At 37.6% G+C, this 24,080-nt stretch overlaps 1 protein-coding gene across 4 annotated transcripts in view; it reads left to right on the top strand.

Annotated features, from left to right (window-relative positions):
• The window catches only part of OXCT1 (3-oxoacid CoA-transferase 1), a 157,856-nt gene extending 134,178 nt beyond the window's left edge, over window positions 1-23,678 (top strand). Inside the window, exons 17-19 of one of the 4 annotated variants that reach the window (XM_082382344.1) lie at window positions 6,418-6,492; window positions 7,353-7,407; window positions 23,575-23,678. In XM_082382344.1, the coding sequence (XP_082238470.1) occupies window positions 6,418-6,492; window positions 7,353-7,407; window positions 23,575-23,663 (219 nt within the window). In that variant the 3' untranslated portion in view covers window positions 23,664-23,678. Of the gene's footprint in view, window positions 1-445; window positions 1,476-6,417; window positions 6,493-7,352; window positions 7,408-8,850; window positions 8,883-11,879; window positions 11,948-23,574 lie in introns of those variants that run through there. The other 3 variants (XM_082382345.1, XM_082382346.1, XM_082382347.1) reach the window with 3 other exon arrangements.
• Window positions 23,679-24,080: the final 402 nt, after the last annotated feature.

Genomic DNA, 24,080 nt, shown 5'->3' with positions numbered 1-24,080 from the left:
TCCTAGGAGGGATCTGGTCTCCTACAGAAGGTATGCAGAATACAAGCAAAACTGCTTGTCCCTGGGCCCAGAGAACACATGTAAGAGCATTTGTAGGTGTTACCCAGTGGGTAGAAAGGTTGTGGGTAAAGGTTTTCTTTCTCCTACATCTCAATATAGTCAGCAGAACTTTGAAAATTTTTCCAGTGGAAGTGTAAGCAGAGATTTATTCAATGGATGGGTTTCCTTGCACTAACCTTTCCCTTTCCTCACAAAACATTACCCTGAGTTTCTTTAGCTTATTTTCAGATTCTTCATTTTTAAGATGGGGAGAATCTATTATCTTCCACCATGGTTCAATAAAATATAATTAATACATCTGGTTGCAAAAATACTGACAGATCTTTTAAAAATGTGTGTCAGTACTACCAGAATCGTCTGTTGTTCCTGTCCTTTTATTTTTCAGTGTCTACAGTGCCTTCCCACTTCCCACTGCCATACTGAATATCAAAGTGGATTTAAGCATAAATATCAATAAATGTCATGTGGTCTAAATGCATGTCTGTGTGACATATACTTGAAGTGTCCTCATTCCATAATATTAAATATGTCTGTGTGAAATCATCCAAAGGCACCTTTCATGTACCACACAGCAAGTCTCATGGGAGTGATGCCCATACCAATCCCAGTAAGTAATTGATAAGACAATTCCTTCCCTCAAAGCCACAATCAAACACAAATGATATTTGCTTGTGGAGGTTAAGCATGCTTGATTATCATGGTCCTCATTGCCTTTAAGGGGGTGCCACTCTGGGTGGTCCACTTGGAAACGACCTCAGGCAACTATCCTGGCTTTTTTGTAGCATGAATCACGTAGGATCCTATTTCCACTGACAAACCATGAGAGCCCAGGTACCTAATGCAGTCATTTTATGTTTTTGGCTCATTCCTAGGCATTCTATCTGTTACCCTTTAAATTTTTCAAGAGAAAATTATAGATCAGGCTGTCTATAATTGGGGAAGCTAGTAAAATAGTCTTGTTCAGGCTTCAGAGGCAACAATAGGCCTTTGACTAAACAAAGACCCTGAAAGAGCTACATGCCGAACTGCTAGACTACATGCAGCTCAGCAGAAACGGTGCTAGCAAGTCCTGGGAACCAACAGATAAAGAAGGGAGTAAGTCACGAAGCTTCCTGGGCCTTGGGAATCTGGCCAGGTCCCGGGGATCAGCGAACATTGGACCCTTCCCAACTGGGGCTCCAGATTGCTGTTACTTGGGACTTCCCAGCTGCTGCTTGGATCTGGAAGTAGGTGTCGGCCCGATTCGGTGATGTATGCTCTGTTATATACTCTGTTTATATTCTTATTCCTTTCCCTCTAATGATTGTATATTGAAATTTGTATACTCTGTTAATATTCTTATTCCTTTCCTTTTAATGATTGTGTATTGAAATTAAGTTAAATGACCTTCTATTAAAGATTTGATTGAAGCTGTTTATTTGTGTGAGAGAGTAGTTATTTTGCCAGCGAATCCAACGAACCTTAAAACCGAAAGCAGGCTTTCGGCAAAACACAGGCTCACATTTAAACCCTGGTGTTGCATTTGAAGCTCCTCTCTCTTGATTTGGGGATAGGAGGTAGCATCTCCTACTTTGCCTTCTTGGGTTAGAGTGCCCAGTAGCTCTCCAAAGCTCCACAAATACGCCTTTAATTTCCAGCTCCCAGCCCTTTTATGCACCCAGTATAAGTAAGGGTTTAAGAGTTGTCTGTTTCTTAGCCAGATATTCCAAAATGTGTGCATAGTGGCTTCTCTTTGGAATGTAGTATACATTGTGTCTGTGTGCTGTTTTTAACATCTTGTATATAACAACTCCGTGACTTGCCCATGGTAGCTTTCCAAATGTGTTTATTGAACCAATTTACTAATTGAAAACGAGGTGACAGTAAGCCAGGCCTGAGGGTTTCCCTAAATAATTAGGTTAAGACCTCTGAGGAAGATGTAGGAAAAAGAAAAGGAAAGAAATAAGAGGTGGAATCTGGAGGCTATAACAAAAGAATAAAGAGACCTGCGATAATTACCTACATTTGCTTAGCATTTTATAATGTATAAAACACCTAGAATATACTAGCTAGTTTATTTCATTCTCCCAATAATCTGCCAGGGAGATATTATTACCTCCATTAAGATTAACTTCTTTAGTCTGAGAGAAGTAATGTCCATCAATTCTTTAATCAGATTAGCCTTTCAGGGCTAATGTTGGACTTTGCCAAGGTACTTAATGAGATGTGAATTAAATTCCTGAATAGAACTAGATTTGTTACTCTCTGGTAAGCTACAAAACAGAGAGTTCAAAACCTTTCAACCTAATGGGACATGTCTTCAGGTTTTGTTCCTCCTGTCTACACAGCTCTTGTACACAACCCAGTTCATAAAGAAATGGGTAGTTGTCAAAATAAAAAAGGATAATGGCACCCACCAGGCAAATTGTCCCTGTGAAACATTTGCAGTTACTGGGTTTGCTCTAATAAAAGGCCCTGTGTAGGCAACCACACAAGGATGCTCAACTGACACCAGCAGGAGGGGCTGATGGGCATTGCTTTATCTTTGTAGCCGAACACCTTCTGAAATTTGGTTTTCTTGGCATTAATCTTAACCCATGTTCAAAGTCAGAGTTGTGGCTCAGACTCAGTAGAACCCCAAAGATAAGATTGATATTAGGAACCTAAAAATACATGTTATTGGTGACACAGAGAGAGCATCGCCTGGTGAGATCTAGTGCCATTCCATTCACTGGGTCCTGGAAAGAGGAAAACTAGTCACAGTACTGGAGCCTGTGGAGCTATTGAGGGTGGGTGTAGGGGTGGGAAGGCATTAGGGCCATCAAGATACACACCATATGAGAATGTTTAACTGTTATTATCGTATTTCTTTGAATATGACACCATCTTTTTATTATAGTAAGAATATTTAACATGAGATCTACCTTAAATATGGTATTGTCAAGTACAGGTGCAAGGTAGTAGGCAGATCTCCAGAACTATTCATCTTGTATAATTGAAACTTTATACCTGTTGAACAGTAACTCCTCATTTCCTGCCCCCACAAGCGTCTAGCAACCACCATTCTATTTTCTGTTTCTATGAGTTTTGGAATCATGCAGTATTATTTCACTTGGTATAATGTCCTCTAGGTTCATCCATATCATCACATAATGGCAGGATTTCCTTCTTTTTTTTTATGGCCAAATAGTATTCTATTGTATGTGTACACCATATTTTTTTTATCCATTTATCTACCCATAGACTTTTAGGTTGATTCTATATCTTGGCTATTGTGAAGAATGCTGCAGTGAACATGGGAGTGCTGATATCTCTTCCAGTTCCTGTTTTCAATTATTTCAATTATTTATATACCCAAGAGGGGATTGCTGATCATATGCTCACACTATTTTTAATTTTTTGAGGAACCTCCATACTACTTTCCATAGCAGCTGAATCATTTTACATTCCCACCAACAGTGTGCAAGAGTTCCAATTTATTCATATACTGTCAACACTTGCTATCTTTTTCTTTTTGATAATAGCTATTCTAATAGGTGTGAGGTGATACTTCATTGTGGTTTTGATTTGCATTTCCTTGATGATTAGTGATGAGGAGTATTTTTTCATATATCTATTGGCCATTTGTATGTTTTCTTTGGAGAAATGACTATTTGAGTTCTTTGCGCGTTTTTTTTTTTTGAAGTATAGTTGATTTACAATATTGTGTTAGTTCAGGTGTACAACAAAGTGATTTGGTTATACGTATATATTTTATATGTCTATATTCTTTTTTTCTATTCTATTATAGTTTATTACAAGATATTGAATATAGTTCCCTGTGCTATGCAGTAGGTCCTTGTTGTTTATTTTATATATGGTAGTTGCATCTGTTAATCTCATATTCCGAATTTATCCCTCCCCCATTCCCCTTTGATAACCATAAGTTTGTTTTCTATGTCTGGGAGTCTGTTTCTCTTTCATAAAGAAGTTCATTTGTACAATTTTTTAGATTCCACAGATAAGTAATATCATACAATATTTGTTTTTCTCTGTCTGACTTACTTCACTTAGTATGGTAATCTCAAGGTCCATCCATGTTGCTGCAAATGGCATTATTTCGTTCTTTTTCATGGCTGAGTAATATTCCATTTTGCGTGCGTGTGTGTGTGTGTGTACACCACATCTTTATCCATTGATTGTTGATAGACTCTTAGGTTTCTTCCATGTCTTGGCTATTGTAAATAGTGCTACTATGAACATTGAGGTGCATGTATCTTTTTGAATTAGAGCTTTCATCTTCTCTGAATATATGCCCAGGAGTAGGATTGCTGGATCATATGGTAACTCTATTTTTAGTTTTTTAAGGAACCTCCTCCATATGGTTCTCCATAGTGGCTTCACCAATTTACATTCCCACCAACTGTGTACCTTTGCCCATTTTTAAATTGGGTTATATAAATTTTTGCTACTGACTTGTAAGAGTTTCTTATATATATGCAGCCCCACTTGTCTGTTTTTGCTTTTGTTCCCTGTGCTCTTGATGTCATATCTAAAAAGTCATTGCCAAGACCAATATGTGGAAGATTTTGTCCTATGTTTTCTTCTAGGAGTTTTATAGATTTGGGTCTTACGTTTAAATCTTTAATCTGTTTTGAGTTGATTTTTGTGTATGGTGTAAGATAAGGGTCTAATTTCACTCTTTTGCGTGTGGATGTCCAGTTTTCCCAGCACCATTTGTTGAAGAGACTATCATATCCCTATTGTGTGTTCTTGGCATCCTTGTTGAAGATCAGTTGATCATACATGTGTGAGTTTATTTCTGGGCTGTCTGTTCTTTTCCATTGGTCTACGTGTGAAGACACCATCAATTTAAAAATTCATTGTGATTTTGTTTGCTTTTTTTTATGACTTTGTTTGCTTTTTTATCACTTATTTTATTGTATGCACATTAAGATATATTTTAGACTTTCCCTCAGTCTCAGGTGAGTGTGCCTAGTATTGCCTTTTTGGATTGGAGGATGCAAACTGTTATATATAGAATGGATAAAAAAACTAGGTCCTACTGTATAGCACAGAGAACTATATATGAAAAAGAATATATATATATATATATATATATATAACTGAATCACTTTGCTGTACAGCAGAAACTAAATCAGCTATACTTTAGTAAAATAAATTTAAAAAATAAACTAAGAAGGGTCATTAATGGATGCTTTCCTCAGCTGATAGACATCATAAGCAGTTAATAGCCCAAGGAAATCCACCCTTCTTGAAGTCTGCATTTACTATCAAGGGCTTCTCACTGACAAGAGGGTTCAAGTTGTCCAAGGAACAGATTGGGGGTGGACATCAGGTCAGGATTAGAGTGAGAGGGAGCTGAGGTGCCTGTCTCAACTTCTCCTGGAGGAGTAGGGCTGCCAGAAGCTGAAGGAGCCAAGCCAATAGCAGGATACCATCACTTGTGAAATGCATCCCAATTCTAAAGACTTAAAATGTGGGAAATTATTCATATTGGGATCAATGAATTGAAAGGGTCCTCTAAGGCCTTTCTGAATTAGCATAGAGTCTGATTTAAGAATAATTTAAAGAAACCTGTCTTTATAACTTTCAAGTACACACAGAACTGCTTGCATAGGAAAAGACTCTTAGGGGGTTGCTTTATGGATAGAAAAGAGTCAATAATTTTATTAGAGTGTGTTTGTAAATAATCTTTAAAACAGTTCTTCCAAGTAGTCCAAGTGCTTATTATGTAATGTTTCCATCACAGTTTGCCTTCCAGGTATGTCTCTAGGTCCTCCTGTCCTTCTCCACTAACTCCCATCTTTTCCATATATACAATTTCTATCTTAGGTATACACAGGTTTACTCTACCTGTGAAAAGTTTTTAATATTGTAACTAAAGGTGTTTAACATATCACTGATACCCAAATACACAAACAAGCATATAGAAGGCCAAAGCATTTGAGGAGGCACTTGCATTAAGTCAGGAGTATCAAACTTGACAAGAGATTGCCGAAGGAAGTACAGTGCCATTTAGGATGAATGTTGCTGTGGAATAAATGTTTCTGCCCCTTCACCCAAGTTCATGTATCGAAACCCTAATCCTCACTGTGATAGTATTTGCAGGTAGGGTCTTTGGGAGGTTTAGATTAGGTTTAGATAAGGTCATGAGGATGGAGCTTCCATGGTGGGAATAATGCCCTTATATGAAGAGGAAGAGACCAGAGTCCCCCATCCTCTCTCTCTGCCATGTGAGGATACAGCAAGAAGGCAGCCGTCTGCAAACCAGGGGGTGGGCTCTCGTCAGATGCTGAATTTGCCAGCACCTTGATTTTGGGCTTCTCAGCCTCCAGAACTGTGAGAAATAATATTTAATGTTTATGGTATTTGCAGCCTGAACTGACTGAGACAAGTGTGAAAAACTTGGAGAAACATCAGGAAGACAGAATTAAGAAGAATAAAACTATGGTGAGAGAATAAAATTGGAATATTTAACTTGCGGAAGGGAAGCTAAAGGAGTGATTTAATAAGAATTTTAAAAATGGTTATGTATAACTAATGAAGGATGTTCTTGGTCTAAAAAAAAAAAGAATAGAAAATGTGGGTGAAGAATTTAATTTAGACATTAAGCAGCATTTCCTGACAGTGAGATTTTAAAGAACAGGAATTAAATTACCTACCTCTTTATTTATTTACTCATTCACTATTTCCTTTATTGGTAAGAGTTGAGAGTGCGAGAGAGACAGGAGAAGTATCATGTAGTTGATTTAAAGTCAGTCTTGAAATCTAGGGTTCCTGAAATCTGATATTCAGAGAAATTTCTACTGGCTTTATAGTCTGGATTCTCTTTGCCAATTTATCAATTCTCTCATTAACCTAAGAAATCTATTATCATAGGCTTGGCAAAATAGTTTCTCTAAAGGTTCTAGTGAAGGAATAAATAAAGAGTGGATAAATTAATTACAAGTAATTCAGTGGCACAAGATTATATTCACAAAATTCAGTATGTGTTTTTAGGGGACTTCCCTGGCAGTCCAGTGGTTAAGACTCCGTGCTTCCACTGCAGGGGGAGTGGGTTCGATCCCTGGTGGGGAGCAAATCCCACATGCCACACAGCAAGGCCAAAAATTAAAAAAAAAAAAAAATTCAGTTTGTCTTTTTAAATTTCTAACTCCAAATAATAATAGTAAATAATCACACAGCTGGTTTGGGGATATGATAGTAACAATTTAGAGCTCTCTCTTTCTCTCTCTCTCTCCTTGTCTCTCTCTTTTCTACTTACCTCCCTCCCTTTTCTTTTTCCTTCTTTTCTTATTTTCTTTCAACAGATATTTATTCAGCACATTATCAGTGAAGGTCTAATCAAGAGACAGAAACTACATGGTAAGTTGAACAGGGAAAGTTTAATATGAAGAATTAGTAACTATAACAGGATTGGAGTGATGAGGAATTGGCTAGTAAGAAGGAAAGAAAACTCAAAACAGCATAGGAATAGTGGATGTAAGAAGGAGCCACTACCCCTAGGGCTGAGGTAGAGCATCCAAGGAGAGACCTCCAGGACTGCCATCCAGACCTTGTTGGAGAGTGTGCAGCTGTGGCTTGTTGGATGGCAGAGAAGTCACTATGGTGTCATGCCAGCAGAGCTTGCTGGAAATCTGCCTCTGAGGTGCCCGAGAAAGCTGTCATGGGGAGTGCAACACTTCAGAAGTTGCCAGAAACCCACCTGAAGAGATGCCAGGGAAACAGTTCACAGGAAGATATCTCACTCAACTGCTAAGCTCCCTGAGGAAGTGCTGGGGGAAGCTTCTGGTACTGGGTCCCACTGGCCATCACACACCACGGGAGCCAGGAAGTGGAGAAGTCAATTGTGCTGCAGTTTCTGGGTGTGGAGAAGCTGTGTGTGCCGCAGGGGCTGGACAGTGGAAAAACTGGGCTGTAGGACCCTCACGAGAAGCACACCACAGCAGGAGGAGAAACCTCTTCTTCCTCCAGTGTCTACACAGCACTTTCTATTGACAAGGGTTAACATTGTGCCAGTTGGCCAAGGAGTCCTGTTTGCTAGGTCCATCTCCATTATCAAAGAGCAGACAGTAAAGCGTAGATTTGGAGCTGAGACGCAATAAGTTGATAGCTGGCATAGCAACAGCTATGAGCCAGTGGTTTGCTAAGTTCTAGGGATACAGCAGTACAGCAATATAGGGAGAGATATAGCTCAATCAAATAATCACAATTAAGAGTAAACTTAAAATTCCTTTCCTATGAAGGAAAAATATGTGTACCATGAGAGATTATTTTAGAGGGGTCTTGAACATACTTGCTTGTGTTCAGCACATCCTTAAATATACCACAAGTTGTTCAATAAAATGTGTAACCATGTTTAGAAAAAAGGAGCTAAAGTGACTCAATGATCAAAATCAAACAAACAAAAACAAACACAAAACAATAGGGAAATCAAGTAATTTCTGAATTATTATGATCTATGCAAAATCAAAAGGAATTCTGTCACAAACAATGCAGTACTCCTGGTAAGGAGTGGGTGGAAGACAGACATCAACCGTCACTTATGTTTGGTTTGAGAAAATCTGAACTTTAAAGTTTCCGTGAGCTAGAGTTATTGAAAGGATATGGAATAGAACAATTCTGGTCCAGAGTAAGGGACATACCACTCAATGGCTATTGTAGTCATTTGATTATGGAGGTTTTATTGTGGAAGGATATTACATAGATACAATCTGTTCTGAAGAGGTCAATTGAAATACCGTGTTGACTTGGGAAATGCAGCAATGAGAATGTTGCTGACCAAAGTGAGCCAGCTGTGTTTTTCAGAAAAGAAGCGATTGTGAAATGACCTCACTGTCATCTACAGTATCATGGAGAAGCAGAAATATTCCAAAGACAGCAGAATTTGTGGTGGAACTGGACACGTTTGCAAAAGTTAACTGAGGCTTAAACTTAAAAGTCATTTCTTATGGTAGAAAGGAAAAAAACAAAGGCTTAAAGTCAGAGAAACAACTATCCTATACATGGAGTAGATGCTCCTGTTTATCTCATATAACCTTCCATTTAATAAGGAAACATCTTTTTTATTTTATCAAGACCATAGCACAAAATGATCAGTCTACTTACATGTATAAAACAGTGGTGTTCAGTCCAGAAAAAGAGTAATTATGTTAAAAGCAATTCAGTAAAACATTCCAAAAAGTACACCTGCCTAATAGATCATGTTCTGCACTGATGTTTTTTCAACAATACAAAAAGAGAGCATTTTGAACCTTTGCTCCACAATCAACTTATGTCCTCCAGCTTAGACAATCACATGACCATCTTGTCAGGAAAGGTGTTAATTCATGGGTGAAGTTATATGACTAGGGATTTGCTTTAAAATACTCTGAATAAATAATAAAAATTGCAAAGATAGGTAAAATAATATTGGCAAAATTTTGGTAATTAATGAAGCTTAGGGCAATCATTACATGAAAATGGCTACAATGAAATAATGGTTAGTATTCATTTTACTGTATGTTTGAAATTTTTTCATATTAAAAAGGTTTCCAAAGGAAGCGTATAAATGAATATCTATTTCAGCATCTTTATAATAACTACAGTTCTGAATAAGAGTACTTAGTGACGGTCTACTTGATTTTGGATAAGAAATTTAGTCAAGAGGAGCTATAGTCTCAATGGAGGAGAGAATATGAGGATGGATTTTTTAAAATCAAGTTTTCTTTTATTCTTCCAGTCACTAATAATGCAAATCTTGGTGCTATATAGGAGTATTAAAACAAGTGCAAAAAGCATGAAAAGACAATCAACATTATTAGTCCTCAGGGAAATGCAACTTAAAACCTCAGTGAGATATCAACACACCGATCAGAATAACTACAATAAAAAAGTGACAACACCAAATGCTGGTGAGGTTGTGAAGACCCTAAATGAGCCCTACATTGCTGTTGCTGGGATGTAAAGTGATACAGCCACTGTGGAAAACAGTTGGGCGTTTCTTTAAAGACTAAATATGCATTACCATATGGCCTAGCAAATGCACTATCGGGCACTTATCCCCCCAGATTAAAACTTATGTTCATACCAAAACCTATAAGTGAACGCTGATAGTAGTTTTATTCATAAAAGCCAAAAGCTAGGAGCAGCCCAGATGTCCTTCAGTGGGTGAATGGTAAACCAAACTGTGGCAAACCCAAACTATGGAATACTACTCAGCATTAAAAAGCAATGAACTACTGAGACACATGACACCTTGGATGGATCTCCAGGAAATTATGCTGAGTGGAAACAAAAGCCAATACCAAAAGATTATATCATATATGATTTCATTTATGTAACATTTTTTGAAATGACAAAATTTTAAGAATGGAGAACAGAGTAGTGGTTATCAGGGAATAGGGACCTGGGAGGGAGAGTGGGAGGGAGGTGGGTGTGATTATAACAGAATCACAGAAGAGATCCTTGTGGGGATGCAACTGTTCTGTATCTTAACCATGGTGGTGGATGTATGAACCTACACGTGTGATAAAATTGTATAGAACTATATATATATATATATATATATATATATATATATACACACACACATACATATACACAAATGAGAAATACGAATAAGATTGGTGGATTGTATCAATGTTATTAACCTGCTTGTGATATTGTAATACAGCTTAGCAAGATAATATTACTGGAGGAAAATAGATAATGGGGAATTAGCTCAGTATTATTTCTTCCAACTGAATGAGAATCTAAAATTATCTCGGTAAAAGTTTCAATGAAAAAATAAGTGCAAGATAACTAAAAGTTCAAAGACTGCCTTTTTACTCTACTCAAAACCTTGGTGGATGTTCTTTCTGACTTTCTTTTATCACTTAGAATTAAAACAAGGTTGAAATCTCCCTATTAATAATAGAAAGTCTAGGATGCCATTCACTAGTTAAAGGGTCTGTTTTCTTTCTTTCTTTCTTTCTTTTTTAACATCTTTATTGGAGTATAATTGCTTTACAATGGTGTGTTAGTTTCTGCTGTATCACAAAGTGAATCAGCTATATGTATACATATATCCCCATATCTCCTCCCTCTTGCGTCTCCCTCCCACCCTCCCTATCCCACCCTTCTAGGTGGTCACAAAGCACCGAGCTGATCTCCCTGTGCTATGCGGCTGCTTCCCACTAGCTATCTATTTTACGTTTGGTAATGTATATATGTCCATGCCACTCTCTCACTTCATTAAATGGGTCTGTTTTCTAATGTGTAAATAGATGTAATATCTCCTTACAGGTCTGTTGTTAGTACTAAAAATATATCTTAAGTTCCTGATACATAGTAGCCATTTTAAAAATCCCCCTTCACATTGGAGATAATTTTTTTCATTTGTAGATTTTTTAGGACCCCTACTCTTCTACTTTGGCTTTCCCTTTTGTCTTTGGGGATTTTCTTATATGCCTAATTTTCTCATGTGTTTCTGTGTCCCCTGAAACATGAAAAACATTTATGTATAGTAAAATCTCTGGTTAAGAAAAAAAGCATGGAGAGAAAGCTTAAAACTAAGGTCAAAAGAGATATTGGATTATCTGTGGTTTTCAATTATCTATCCTCTTCCCGGCCAAGTGTAGCATATGAAAGCAAGAATTACTGGCATTGAAATTAATGGCAATTTAAAATGCTGAACGATTAGGCCATTAAAGATGAATATAAATTCTCACGGAGGTCTCTCATCAGTTCTCATTTATTGCCAAGGACACTTGTTGATTTAAAAATGTAAAAGTGCTCAGTGAGAGCTTGTTCTGGCCTTGTAATGAGAAGTTATAAAAAACCAGAATTACAGCATCAGTAATTATGTGTGTTTCCAGGTTCATCTACATCTATGAAGCAGACAATGAGCATTTTTTTGAAGGTAAAATGAGAGAAATTACTCTTTTAAAAAGCAAGGAAGGGGCTTCCCTGGTGGTGCAGTGGTTGAGAATCTGCCTGCCAATGCAGGGAACACGGGTTCGAGCCCTGGTCTGGGAAGATGCCACATGCCGCGGAGCAACTAGGCCCGTGAGCCGCAACTACTGAGCCTGTGCGTCTGGAGCCTGTGCTCCGCAACAAGAGAGGCCGCGATAGAGGCCCACGCACCACGATGAAGAGTGGCCCCTGCTTGCCGCAATTAGAGAAAGCCCTCACAAAGAAACAAAGACCCAACACAGCCATAAAAATAAATTTAAAAAATAAAAAATAAAAAATGAAAAAAAAAAAGAAAAAAAGCAAGGAGGGAATTTTCTACTTCAGTAATGGTGCTGTAGATTGCTGTAGGTAAAACTGGCCACAGAAAGCAACTGGGAGAGCTGCATAAAATACCCTTCCCACCCCATGTCCACCACCACCACACAAAAAATGTTTGAGGGTATCAAAGAGCACACAGTGCAGCTGACACTTTCAGTAAAAAAAGAAGCACAATGAGGTTAGCCTTACATTCTTTTTTTTTTTTTTTTAAACTAAGACCACTTGACTGTTACTGAAATGAATAGCCCAGTTTGCTTTTTTTTTTTTTTTTTAAAGAAATTCACGGTCTTTTATTTATTTATTTATGACTGTGTTGAGTCTTCGTTTCTGTGCGAGGGCTTTCTCTAGTTGCGGCAAGTGGGGACCACTCTTCATCGCAGTGCGTGGGCCTCTCACCATCATGGCCTCTCTCGTTGCGGAGCACAGGCTCCAGACGCGCATAGCCTTACATTCTTAAGCTTGACATTCCATGGTATTTTTTCTCCTTGAGGTACTTGCTAATTTATAAGATTTGTGGAGCCAAAACATGGAGAAAATAAGTATAAAGTGACAGCTAGGAGTCTGAAAAGAATAGAAGAGCTTAAACTGCCTTATGAAGTTGGGGAGACAAAAATTAGAAATCAAGGCAGCAGAAGAGAAAAGGTCCTAGTAAACAACTTAGAATTCTAATTAGTTTCCCAGAAGGGCTATACCTCAGAAGTAAGGGTAGACCAGAAATAGACATGCCTCTGTAAAGATGAAAACTCATCTCCAAAACATCTCAGTCCATGAGTGAAATAAGGTGATCTGTTTATAATCTGACTACCCACCCAAAAGAAGAAAACTCCCCTCAAGAGGACCTCAGAAAGAGCCTCAAATTATTGCCACAATTTTTAACAGACAGGTGATCCAGGTGTCAGAATCATTAGACACAGACTTTAAAAATGATTAATACAGGGACTTCCCTGGCAGTCCAGTGATTAAGACTTCACCTTCCAATGCAGGGGGTGTGGGTTCAATCCCTGGTTGGGGAGCTAAGATCCCACATGCCTCATGGCCAAAAAAACAAAACATAAAACAGAAGGAATATTGTAACAAATTCAATAAAGACTTTTAAAATGGTGCACATCAAAAAAAATCTTAAAAAAAAGATGAATACATTCAAGAAAATAGATGATGAGATAGACAATTTAACCAGAGAAATTCTAATGTATGATAAAGTGAAATTAAGAACTCAATAGATAAGTGTAAGAGCAGATGAGATGGAGAAAGAGAGAATTAGTGAATTGGAAGATAGAACAATATAAAATATCCAAACTGAAGCACAGAAAGAATAAAGGATTAAAAAAAAAACACTGAAAAGTGTGTAAGAGATGTACAGAACATAGTAAAAAGATCTAATATCTGTGTAAAAATATTATAGAAGAAGAAGAGAGAGATAATGAGGCTAAAGCTTTAATGGGCAAAATATTGGCCAAGATTTTTAAAGATTGCCAAAAGAACTTAAGTCACAGATTCAAAGAATCTCCACCAAACCTAAGCAGGATTAAAAAGAAAACAAAGACAAAAGCCTAGGCATATCAGCAGCCAATAGCTAAAAGTCAAAGACCAAGAGACATCTTAAAAGCAGCCAAAGGAAAAAAATGACACATTACTTTTAAAGGAGGGAGAATAAATTGGAGAGTGACTTCTTAAAAAAAATGAGAGAGAATGGAATGATATTTTTAAGTGCTAAAAGAAGGCAATTGCCAAGCCTATAGCAAGCCAGAAGCTGTTTCCCAATAGAAGAGTTAACTACAGAGGATGGGATAGCTTGCTTCAAAATCCTAAAGGTTGGTACTCTGATTGACTTACAGAGAAGGGGCCTGCAAAAGATTCCATATGGTATCCTTATCTGCCATCAACACATAAAGCACCATTGAATCTTTTTCATGGGACTCAAGTGACAGAATAGCTTGTACAACATCCTGGGCAAGTTACAGAGCCTTTTTATTTTGGGCCCCACTCAAAACTGGGAAACTTTTAGGTTACTTGGTAAAGAGGTCAGAGGAACATGCCCAAATTGGGTATATGTTGCCTCAAAAACCCAAAGAGACTCACTAAGTGTCATACCCCTTTCCTAGTTGTAGGGTGGTCCAGATGCCAAAGCTTGTCTATCACCTTGGAAGGAATGTCTTGATATATCTCAGATCACTGGGCCTCTATAAATTTCACCAAGGTGGCAGGTCCCTGAATGTTTGGGGGATTTATTACCTACCTGCTGGTACACACATGCCTTAACAAGGTATATAAACTAGTTGCTACTTCCTGCTCACCAGATCCAATCAGCATATTATCATCAATGTAATGGACCAGTGTGATGTCCTGTTTAATGGAGGTCCTTGCAGATTATGTTACAATATAGGGCAGGAGAATTGATATACCTCCTAAGGTAAGAAAGTGAAGGCCGATTGTGAGCGCTGTGAACTGAAAGAAAACCGCTTCTGTTGGTTTTGACCAAAAGATATAGAGATAATAGAGATATAGAGATAATTAGCCAGATCAATAGCTGTACACCAGGTGCCAGGAGTTGTATTGATTTACTCCAGCAAAGAACCATATCTGGAACAACAGCTGCAATTGAAGTCAACACCTGATGTTTAAGATAATCCACTGTCTTTTTTCAAGATCTGTCTGTTACCTGCCGACCAAATAGATCTGTCAGCCAAATAGATAAGTTGAATGGGAATGTGGTACAAATCACTATCAGTGTATCTTTCAAGGTTTTGATAGAAGCATAAATCTCTCAGATCCCTCCTGCAGAGCAATATTGCTTTGAGTATACAGTTTTGGTAGGTAGAGGCAGTTCAGTGGCTTCCACTTTGTTTATTATTATTATAATATTATTATCTATCTCTGTCTCTATCTATCTATCTATCCATCTATCATTTATTATCATTATAGCCCTCATTCCATGAGTCAAAGAACTGTTGTGGGGATTCTGACACCTGCTGAGTATGTCTGTTCCAAAGATGCATTCTAGAGCTAGAAAAATAATCATAGAATGAGTTTGGTGATCCACTGGACCGATGGTGAGATGTAACCAAGCCAAGGGCCCTTAAGTACCTACCCACCATGAGCTTCTACTCTAACTGGGGGACCACAGGGGCATTTGGATCTATGTGAATTATGGTCATTTCACATCAAGTGGTCAGCAATCCCCCAAGTATGGTTAGTTTGGTATACAACTGCATGTCCCTTTGAGTACGGCTAGAGGAAGATTTATAGTATAAAATTTAAGCTGTGTTGCAAGTTCCTTTCTCAAGTAGGCCCAACTTCCCCTTCTTTCAAGGGACTCTGGTTTTGTGAACTGCCTCGAGTCTGGGAATTGGTTGTAAGAATGCAACTCTCTATTGTGGTAATTCAAATTAGACTTATCTTCACCAAACGCAGAATGTTTCCACTTCAATAGAACCTGCTCATATGTCCCAACCCAAATTTTCTAGGTCCTCTTCTTACCAATCCATGTTCTAACTTTAACACAAGAGCCCCTGTGAGATTTGAATTCAATTTGTGCTGTAATGCAGCCATCCACAGGATTAGACTCTGGGTTTATTTTTCAGATATCATAGCCCCATGGCTATAGGAGATAAGGGTTTCTTTCAGGGCAGTCATAAAAGCTTTCTGGTCATTTTCTTGAACTTTGATCTGGGAATTTAAAGTTTAAACTCATTAATTTTTTTCCCTCAAGTTTTCCAGCATACATAAAAGCAACCAATCCATCCCATTATACTTATTTTCACTAAGATATTTTATGAAAGCAACTATTTTTTCACCCAAAGCCTTACTTTCTTTAAGCACTTAATTACAGGTATCCATAAGTGATAATTTGTATGACTTACTGCTATTGCATGCCATGTACTACTGGTGTCCTCTTTACCACTGGACAGTGTAATCGTTAGTGTCTTTAAACGTAACCAAATCAGAGAACTAATTCCAGATTAGCCAGAACTAAGTCAGAGAACCTACCCTTAAAGTTCTGTTTTCCTAGAACTACTTCTGGTACCAATTTCTGTAACACTTGGGGGACAAGAGCCATATTGAGAGATAAGAAATAAGGGATTTATTATATAAATTAGAATTGACACCCTGTGGGAGCTGGTGAAAAAGCGTATGGAAGACCTCTGCATCTGGAAATGAGTGTAACGTCACTATAGGTCATCAGGGCCAGCTGGACATGAAGCAGGGGAGAGGAAGGACCACTGGAACCCATGAGGACAAACTGGAATCTGCACCTGTCTCTCATCATCTGCAATCTGTTAACATGATTGATGTGGAAGAAGCATACACCTGTCATCAGGGAACTTCACATGCACCTGGGCCAGGACTCGTAAGCTGGAGGAAGAAATTAGCAGCTGTTGGAGGTCTGGGTACTTCCCTATAACAAAAGATGAGTCAGCAGATCAGTGACAACATGCATGAACTATAAAGCACCTCATACTATATACCAACTTTCAGAATGTCATGTCAGCTGCTTCACTTTCCCTTTCCCAATCTCATACAAATTTCTTCTGGTGCCAGCCCAGAACCATGCAGAGAAAGGAATTAGGGAAATATGCTTCCAGTTTAGCTAAATACAAACTCAACGCAGATGGTTTGGAAGCAGAGATGTTGTTGAAGAAAGAAGACTCAAGGTGGTATGACTAGTTAAGATATTTTAATAATTGAGAATAAAAGTTATAAGAACTTATAATTATTAGTGATAAAAATAGGAAAGCAAGGAAACACACACAGAATATATTTTAAACACCCAAAGGTTTGCTTGAGGAATGTAAAGAAAAAGAGAAAGAAGAAGTAAAGGAAGGCTTCAGTCTATTAATTAGGAGACTAGAAGAATGATATGACCAGAGACAGAAAAATGGAAGGGAGGAGGAGGAGGAGAGAAGGGAGGGAGAATTATGGGAAATTGTATTTGCTGAGGTAGAGGTACCTTGTAGGCATTTAGAACCATAGGACTAAACAAAGTTGCAAGGTAAATGGCTCTGAGATGATTAGTATATTAATAACTTAAATTTCTTGACAAGTACTTAAAGCCATGATCTCAATCCATAGAGAAAGGAACATGCACACAAAGATGGTGTATCTATCTTTCGGTAAAGATATAGATATAGACATATAGACAAGTGTGTAGATATTTACTATATGGCCAATGAGATTATTTTATCCTGAGAATTACATTGAATTTGCTTTAAACACCTATTCCCATCCAATGGAAATTCTGAAGTACTCACCAAGATTTCTTCAAATTCCATGGAGTTTACATTCTCATGGTCAGACCTTGCTCCAATTTCCTGTTCCTTCTGAACTCTTCAACTCACTCATGCCTCATATCCCCTTGCTGTTCTCTTCACTCCATTGGTCCATTCATGAGATATGGCTTGCTTTCCTTAATTTCCCCACAAGTAATTTTTGTGTTTAGAGATTTAGCTTAAGTTTGGAATGACAGAGGGGAGGTACTTAGCAATATTGTATGGTCATCTGGCTAGCCTTGCCCCTGGAAATTTCTTGGTACCTGATATTGCTTTGGATGTCCCTCCTGCTATTATGATGATCAGCTCCTTCTTCCCTTCAATACCCCCCTACTCCCATTTTCTGCTCCATCTGCAGATTTCTCTTCATTTTGCATTTGTAGAACAATTTATTACCCTTTTATTTGTTTCCTTCCAGATCATGATCTAGGGGCCTCATGTTTCATTCCCAAAGTGGTTGATCAAAGTATTTGACCAAACATAAAACCATCTTCTCCCATCTTCTCATTTACCTAAGGGTAAATGAAGCCACTGCAATCAATTGTGGTTTAAATAGCCAATATAAGGGAATATATAGATAGATACAGACAGATGATACATAGATGATAGAAAGGAGAAAGGGAGGAATGAAGGAAGGAAGGAGGGAAGGCAGAAAGGAAGGCGGGAGAGAGGGAGGGAGGAAGGAAAAAGAGTTTTCTTGCCACTTATTTCTCTTACCATTACCGTCCTTCTTAAATATAGAATTTGGTTTTTTTCCCTTTTAGAAAATGTTAGTACTGATAAACATAAATCATAAGACTTTAAAAACAAACCAAATAAGGAAACTTGCCCTAGAAACAGGTCTGTGAATTTGCAGCCAATTTACTTGAAATGGGGCAAAAGTCCACTTCACCATTCCCCTGTCTACAGAAAGGCACACATGAAGAAATTTAAGAGTGAAAAGGCTCTCGGTAATCCCTATGTCTTGTATTCCGAAACCTGGAAAGTAAACAAAATTTCTACAGGAATGTAGGTTCTCTTAGGCAGGCATTGCTGAGGTTTTAATGGCAAATAAAATATGTATTATATGTGGTGGTGGTGTGGTTATCCTAAGAATGGAATACAGTGTTATTAATAGGGAAAGCCATCATTAAACAAGATGAACGAATAATGGTTATTTTAGATTTTGTCTATTTGGTTATTTTTATTTAATATTTTAATTTATGTATTAAAATTTTAATTAATTAATTATTTCATTTTTATATTCAGTTTTGTTATTTTTAGATTTAGATACTCAGCCACTTTCTTGAGAGTCATTCAGTCCTAGATACTGTGTCTGGTCCCACTCTACCTACTACCTTTTTCTCCACTACTCCCCACATATTCCTTCTAAAATAATTAAGGAGATACTTGTTTGCTATCTATAGACACTCTATGCTTGCTCCTGTTTTATAAATTTGCATGTATTTTTGCTACCTTTCTTTTTTATTTACCTGTAACTTACTTCTGCTTTAAGATCCAGATGGAGTCCCATCTCCTCCAAGCAGCATGTTCCATTTAATCCAGATTGCTCTATCAGTCTGTTCACTGAATTCCTACTGTATTTTCAACTGATCTCACACAGATTGGAAAGTAATTGTTCCCTAGAAATTGTTTTTGTTTTAGAGACCCTATAATACCCTTCCCCCACTACACAATGAATGGTCTATAACTGGGCAATTAATCTTAATTTAACTAATAGATTTATTAGCTTCTTAGATTGAGAATGATTTGAGAATGCTCTAAATATGGAGTAAAATTTAGTCATGGCCAACATTAAAGCAGTGGAATTTTCCAATGAAATTCCATTTTTAACCAGTATTTTTTCCAGGAGTGACAGTTCAATTTTTAGACAGGAAGGATTCTAGAGAAATAAGCAAAAAACCATGTCAACTGTGAAATTCCACAACTTTGTTGACATCTCTGTGCTTGGCAGAATGGGCCCTGATTAAATGTATTACCACTGTTGTTCTGGAAAGTAACAGTTCTCCCTGCAGCATGGAAAAGGAAAGAGTGGAGTTGGGAGCAGCATGGTAAGCCTGGTGGAATGGAAAAACAGTTCAAATAAAGGTTAAGGGATACAGGTTATTTTTCTAGTTCTGCCACTTAGCTGCTCTGTGACCACAAGCAAGTGCCCAGACCTTGAGAGCCTCTTTTCCCCTTCTGTCAATGAAAACATGGACAGCCACTGTTCTCCAAAAGCTGACTTTCTGTAGACAATGGCTTTGACAATGGACTAGAAAGACTCTTAGACCCTTAACAGTGGTTATTACAAACAGTGCAAGAAATAATATTCTATAGGGTCAGGGAGAGAGAAATTGTCTAATTTAATGGCATGGCTAAGTATAGCTAATACTCATGGAAAAATTAATCTTTTCAAAATCATGGATTCAGAACTATAAAATATAGATGCTGCTACAGTTTCTACAAAAACTACTTTACCACTGTATGGAGTTTTACATTTTTTATTTTCCAGATGAGTCTTGAGAAAGCTTTTACATGAGAGACAGCTAAGTCTTGGCAGTGAAAAAAATTCAGAGCTAGGAGAAATATATAAAGGCTTGGATATTAGGAGTTTCAGTAGATTTGACTTCCATTTTCATGTTTTAATGGGAAAATGAATATAATCACACATGATTTTTTGGTGTCTATATTCCCATATATTAAAATGGGAAGGGTGTTATGTTTTAGGAAAGACTTAGGGGATCACAAAGTCAAATGTCTACAGGGACCAGAGAGTTAAAGGAAATGGATGAAATGAGCTGTGGTGAGTACTAGGGAATGATATGGAGTGAAGCACACTGGAGAGAGCAGATCTCATTTAAACCAACTGACTCACATCAGGCGAGCAAACTGCTTGGCACAATGTTGTCATGTTTTTTGATTTTTCAAGTGTAATTTACGTGTGAATTGCCAGATTTTCAGCATTTAATTAAAAAATTTTAGGTCATTGTGCAGATCAACCAAAACTTGTCTGTGGGTCACCATGGGACTCTACCTTGGTGTGTACCATCAGAAGAACATTAAGAGAAGATCATAACTGATTCTGTCTCTGGGTCCTCACATTACAATGACAGAGACTGAAACCACAAGAGACCACCTGGCGGGTAAGCATTTTATGGATTCAGCAAATATTCTAGACATTATGCTGGAAACTGAAAATACATTTCTTGAACAGGGCAGACACAGTCTCTAATACAGTGGCAGGGCCCAGCTGGACCAAGGAAACTTTGCATCTCAGATAGTCCCGATCCACAACAACCAACTTGGATTCCTCTGCACGCATTCACACCCCCACAGTACCATAAATCTGATGTTGTGATAGGTTGATCAAGCACTCTCAGTTACTGGAATGTTCAGATAATCAGAAATATTCTGCAAAGAAAATTAGGCCATGTTTCAGCCTCTTTCTTCACTACTTTATCAAGAAAGATATAAGTAAATATTAGTAGATATTTTATTAGTAGATATTTTAGATATCTAAATATTAGTAGATATTTTATATTTATTTAATTAGTAGATAGTAGAGAAAATATATGGAAATGATGGGAAAGCCTTTCTTTTAGCACTTGACAATAGAAATGGCATTTGTAATTTTAGCTAAGGTGGTAATTTCCTAATGTGACATCACTAAGGTGTTCTAAGTAAATCTGTAGGAGATGAAAATTCTCTTGGAAATAATTATTGTGTTACTGCTTGGTGAGTAGTTATTGAGATAGCAAGACAATTAACACCTTGCTGGTATTCATATGGTCTTGACCCCTTCCCACTTAACAGCCTTTTCTCACTCTATTCTCTCTCTCTGGAATGTTTTTCTACACATTTAAATCCTGCCCATCCTTGAAGGTCCAGCTCAGTGGTGTCTCTTCAGTGAAGTGGGATGTTATCTCTTCCTCTAATGAATCCCCATTTGTGTTTATTTCTTATTCCAATAACCGATGGTAAGTTTCTTAAGGTCATAGATAAATGAATAGGTGACATTTTATCTCTTAAATTATGGAGTACACTCTTCCATTGTTTAGAGTAATAGTATAATCTTAAATTGTGTGTTCACTTAGAAATCTGTTCTACTGGAGTTCTACTATGGAAATGACATAAAAAAACACAAAATTAAGATAAGTCCTCTAGGGCAGTATGAGGGGCATACATAGTGCCCCCTGTCATTAGGTTAAAAAGAATAAAAATCTGTTTAGCGGTGGGGGAATGGAAAGGGCCAGGAGAGAAAATCACTCTTTCAGATCTATATGGAAATTTTTTTTTGTACGTGGTAGAATGAAGGGAAAAAATACTAATTGGATATTAGTTGCTTCAATTTAGGCAATTTCAGAAATAAGTCATTCTCTTTGTTGCAGAAGGAACATTCTTTTGCTTCTCAATGCTTTAAAATCATTATTCCACCTTTCTCTTTCTCTTGTGAAAATCTGCTAGGTTCTACACAAACAGAACTAAGTTTGTATTAGGTCCTACTCTAGGTAAGCAAAATATTCGGGTAAAAGAGAGAGAATATTGTCCCATTCTTACCTACTCATATCACAACATGCCAAGTCCTTCATAGCAGCAGAGCAAGCGTTACATGATGAATGTGCAAAACAGGGCATGGGGAGAGAGGAAGGGGACTGTCAGAAGGAAGCTGTTGAAACAACACACAAAATGATAGGACATATAATTAGCTCTGTAAATTGTGAGACATAATTCATGGTCCTGTTTCTCTTAGGAAAATGTAAAAATTAGATTTTTCAAAAATGTAAGCAAAAACTAAGACAAGGAAAAATTCTGAGCACAATTTTGCAGACAGACCTACAATTACCATGAATGCTCATATTCCATCTTGTTCATTTCCTTATAAGGTTGGATTTGCTCTGAGGTTAAGCTGATGGAAGGGAAGAGAGGGCCAGCATCAGTATGTAACTTCACAGGTGTGTGAGGGAGTAAAGGACTAATATAGGACAAAAAGATAAGGAACTTCTAGTAGCTGAGAGAACTGCGGCCTCAGGAACCTCATTTGGGGGGCAACTTGGGGTTCCCTAGGAAACTGTACAGTAATCATGAAGTGCTGTTGAAGTCAGAACGAGAGTTAGGCTAAAAGAGCCAATGAAGACTTCATGGGGGACATGGGGGATCTTTAAGACCCCAGGGGTCAGATACAGCTGCAGGCTGGGACCAAGATAAAACACAAATCATTTCAGGAGGGCTCTAAATAAAGCTAGATGTCCCTAGAGGCACCGAGCCTTATTTGAAAGACTGTTGGCTTGTGGTCTCTTGGGAACCCTGCATTCCTATCTTAGCTCTTGTATGTCTGTGATCTCAGGCATCACTATCATCTACAAAAACTGGCTAATGACCTAAATCCTACCTACATTTTGAAGAAAGCATCTGTCGAAAGAAATGGATTCTAGTCTTCCTCTTAGACTCTCTTAATCCCATTCTCATATTCTTCAGCTCTGAATTGGCCAAATAAATGTACTCTGGTGTAGTTATTGTTTCCATTTAGTGAATATCTAATATGCATCAGATACTGGTGAGAGACATCTTACCTTATCTTATTTCAAATCTTTATATCTACCCTACAAAGTTGAAGAAACAGAGGTTCAGAGATATTAATAGAATTACTCCAGGCTATACAGTTAGTAAATGGCAAAGGTAGGATTTGACCATAGGCAGGTTTAGTTCCAAAGCTTGTTCATAAGCTTGGGAAAGGAGTAGGAGTTAAATACAATGTAAATAATTAATACTATCACTTTAGTTGGCTAATCCTGAGCTGTACCAATATCATGCCACAAACAGTGGGCAGGCAGCTAGCTTCTAACAACTGCATGGAACTTTCAAGTGAAATACAGTTGTTATGCAGATCGTTTGGCTTAGGAACAAAAAGCAAACAAAATCCAAAGCTTTAGCGGAAACTTTGAAGATAAAAAGGTTTTAAAAAGGAAAAAAATTATTGTTAAAAAATGTTATTGAATGAGTTTCTAAGAATGGCTATTGTTATTTTTAAAAGAAAAACTCCGTGTTCTTTTAAGAAGCATAGGACTGCTAGCAATTTCAAGAGGGATGGCATCTGGCTCAACTAACTGTCCCCAAATGTGAGCAGCAATGTCATATGAAGCCCAAGGTAAGAGCTCTCTGGAAAGGATAATTACCAGTCAGCAGCCATTGTTCATTTTTTGTTAGTTCATTCATTCATTAAATGTTTTTTTTTTTTCATTTTAAAAGTGTTGAAATACACAGAGAAGTATATAAACTGTATGTAATGATTTTAAAGAATGATTATAAGTCAAACAGCAAAGTAATAAAAGGAATATAACATTGCTTGTTGATTAGAAGTTGCCCTCCAGAGTACCTTTTCTCAGTCAGGTCTCTTTGGAAAGGTACCTTTTGAGTAATGACTTGAAGGAGATAAGGGAGAGAGTCAAGAGTTTTTTGAAGGATAGCATTCTAAGTAGAGGGGGCATAACTTTTAAAGGCTCTGAGGCAGCAGCAATGCTGGTGTACTCAAGGACAGTG

This window comes from Balaenoptera borealis (assembly GCF_965194805.1).
Source record: "Balaenoptera borealis genome assembly, chromosome: 2".
NCBI lineage: Eukaryota > Metazoa > Chordata > Mammalia > Artiodactyla > Balaenopteridae > Balaenoptera > Balaenoptera borealis.
Note: the sequence above shows the minus strand (reverse complement) of the source record. Positions and strands in the feature narration are given on the sequence as shown.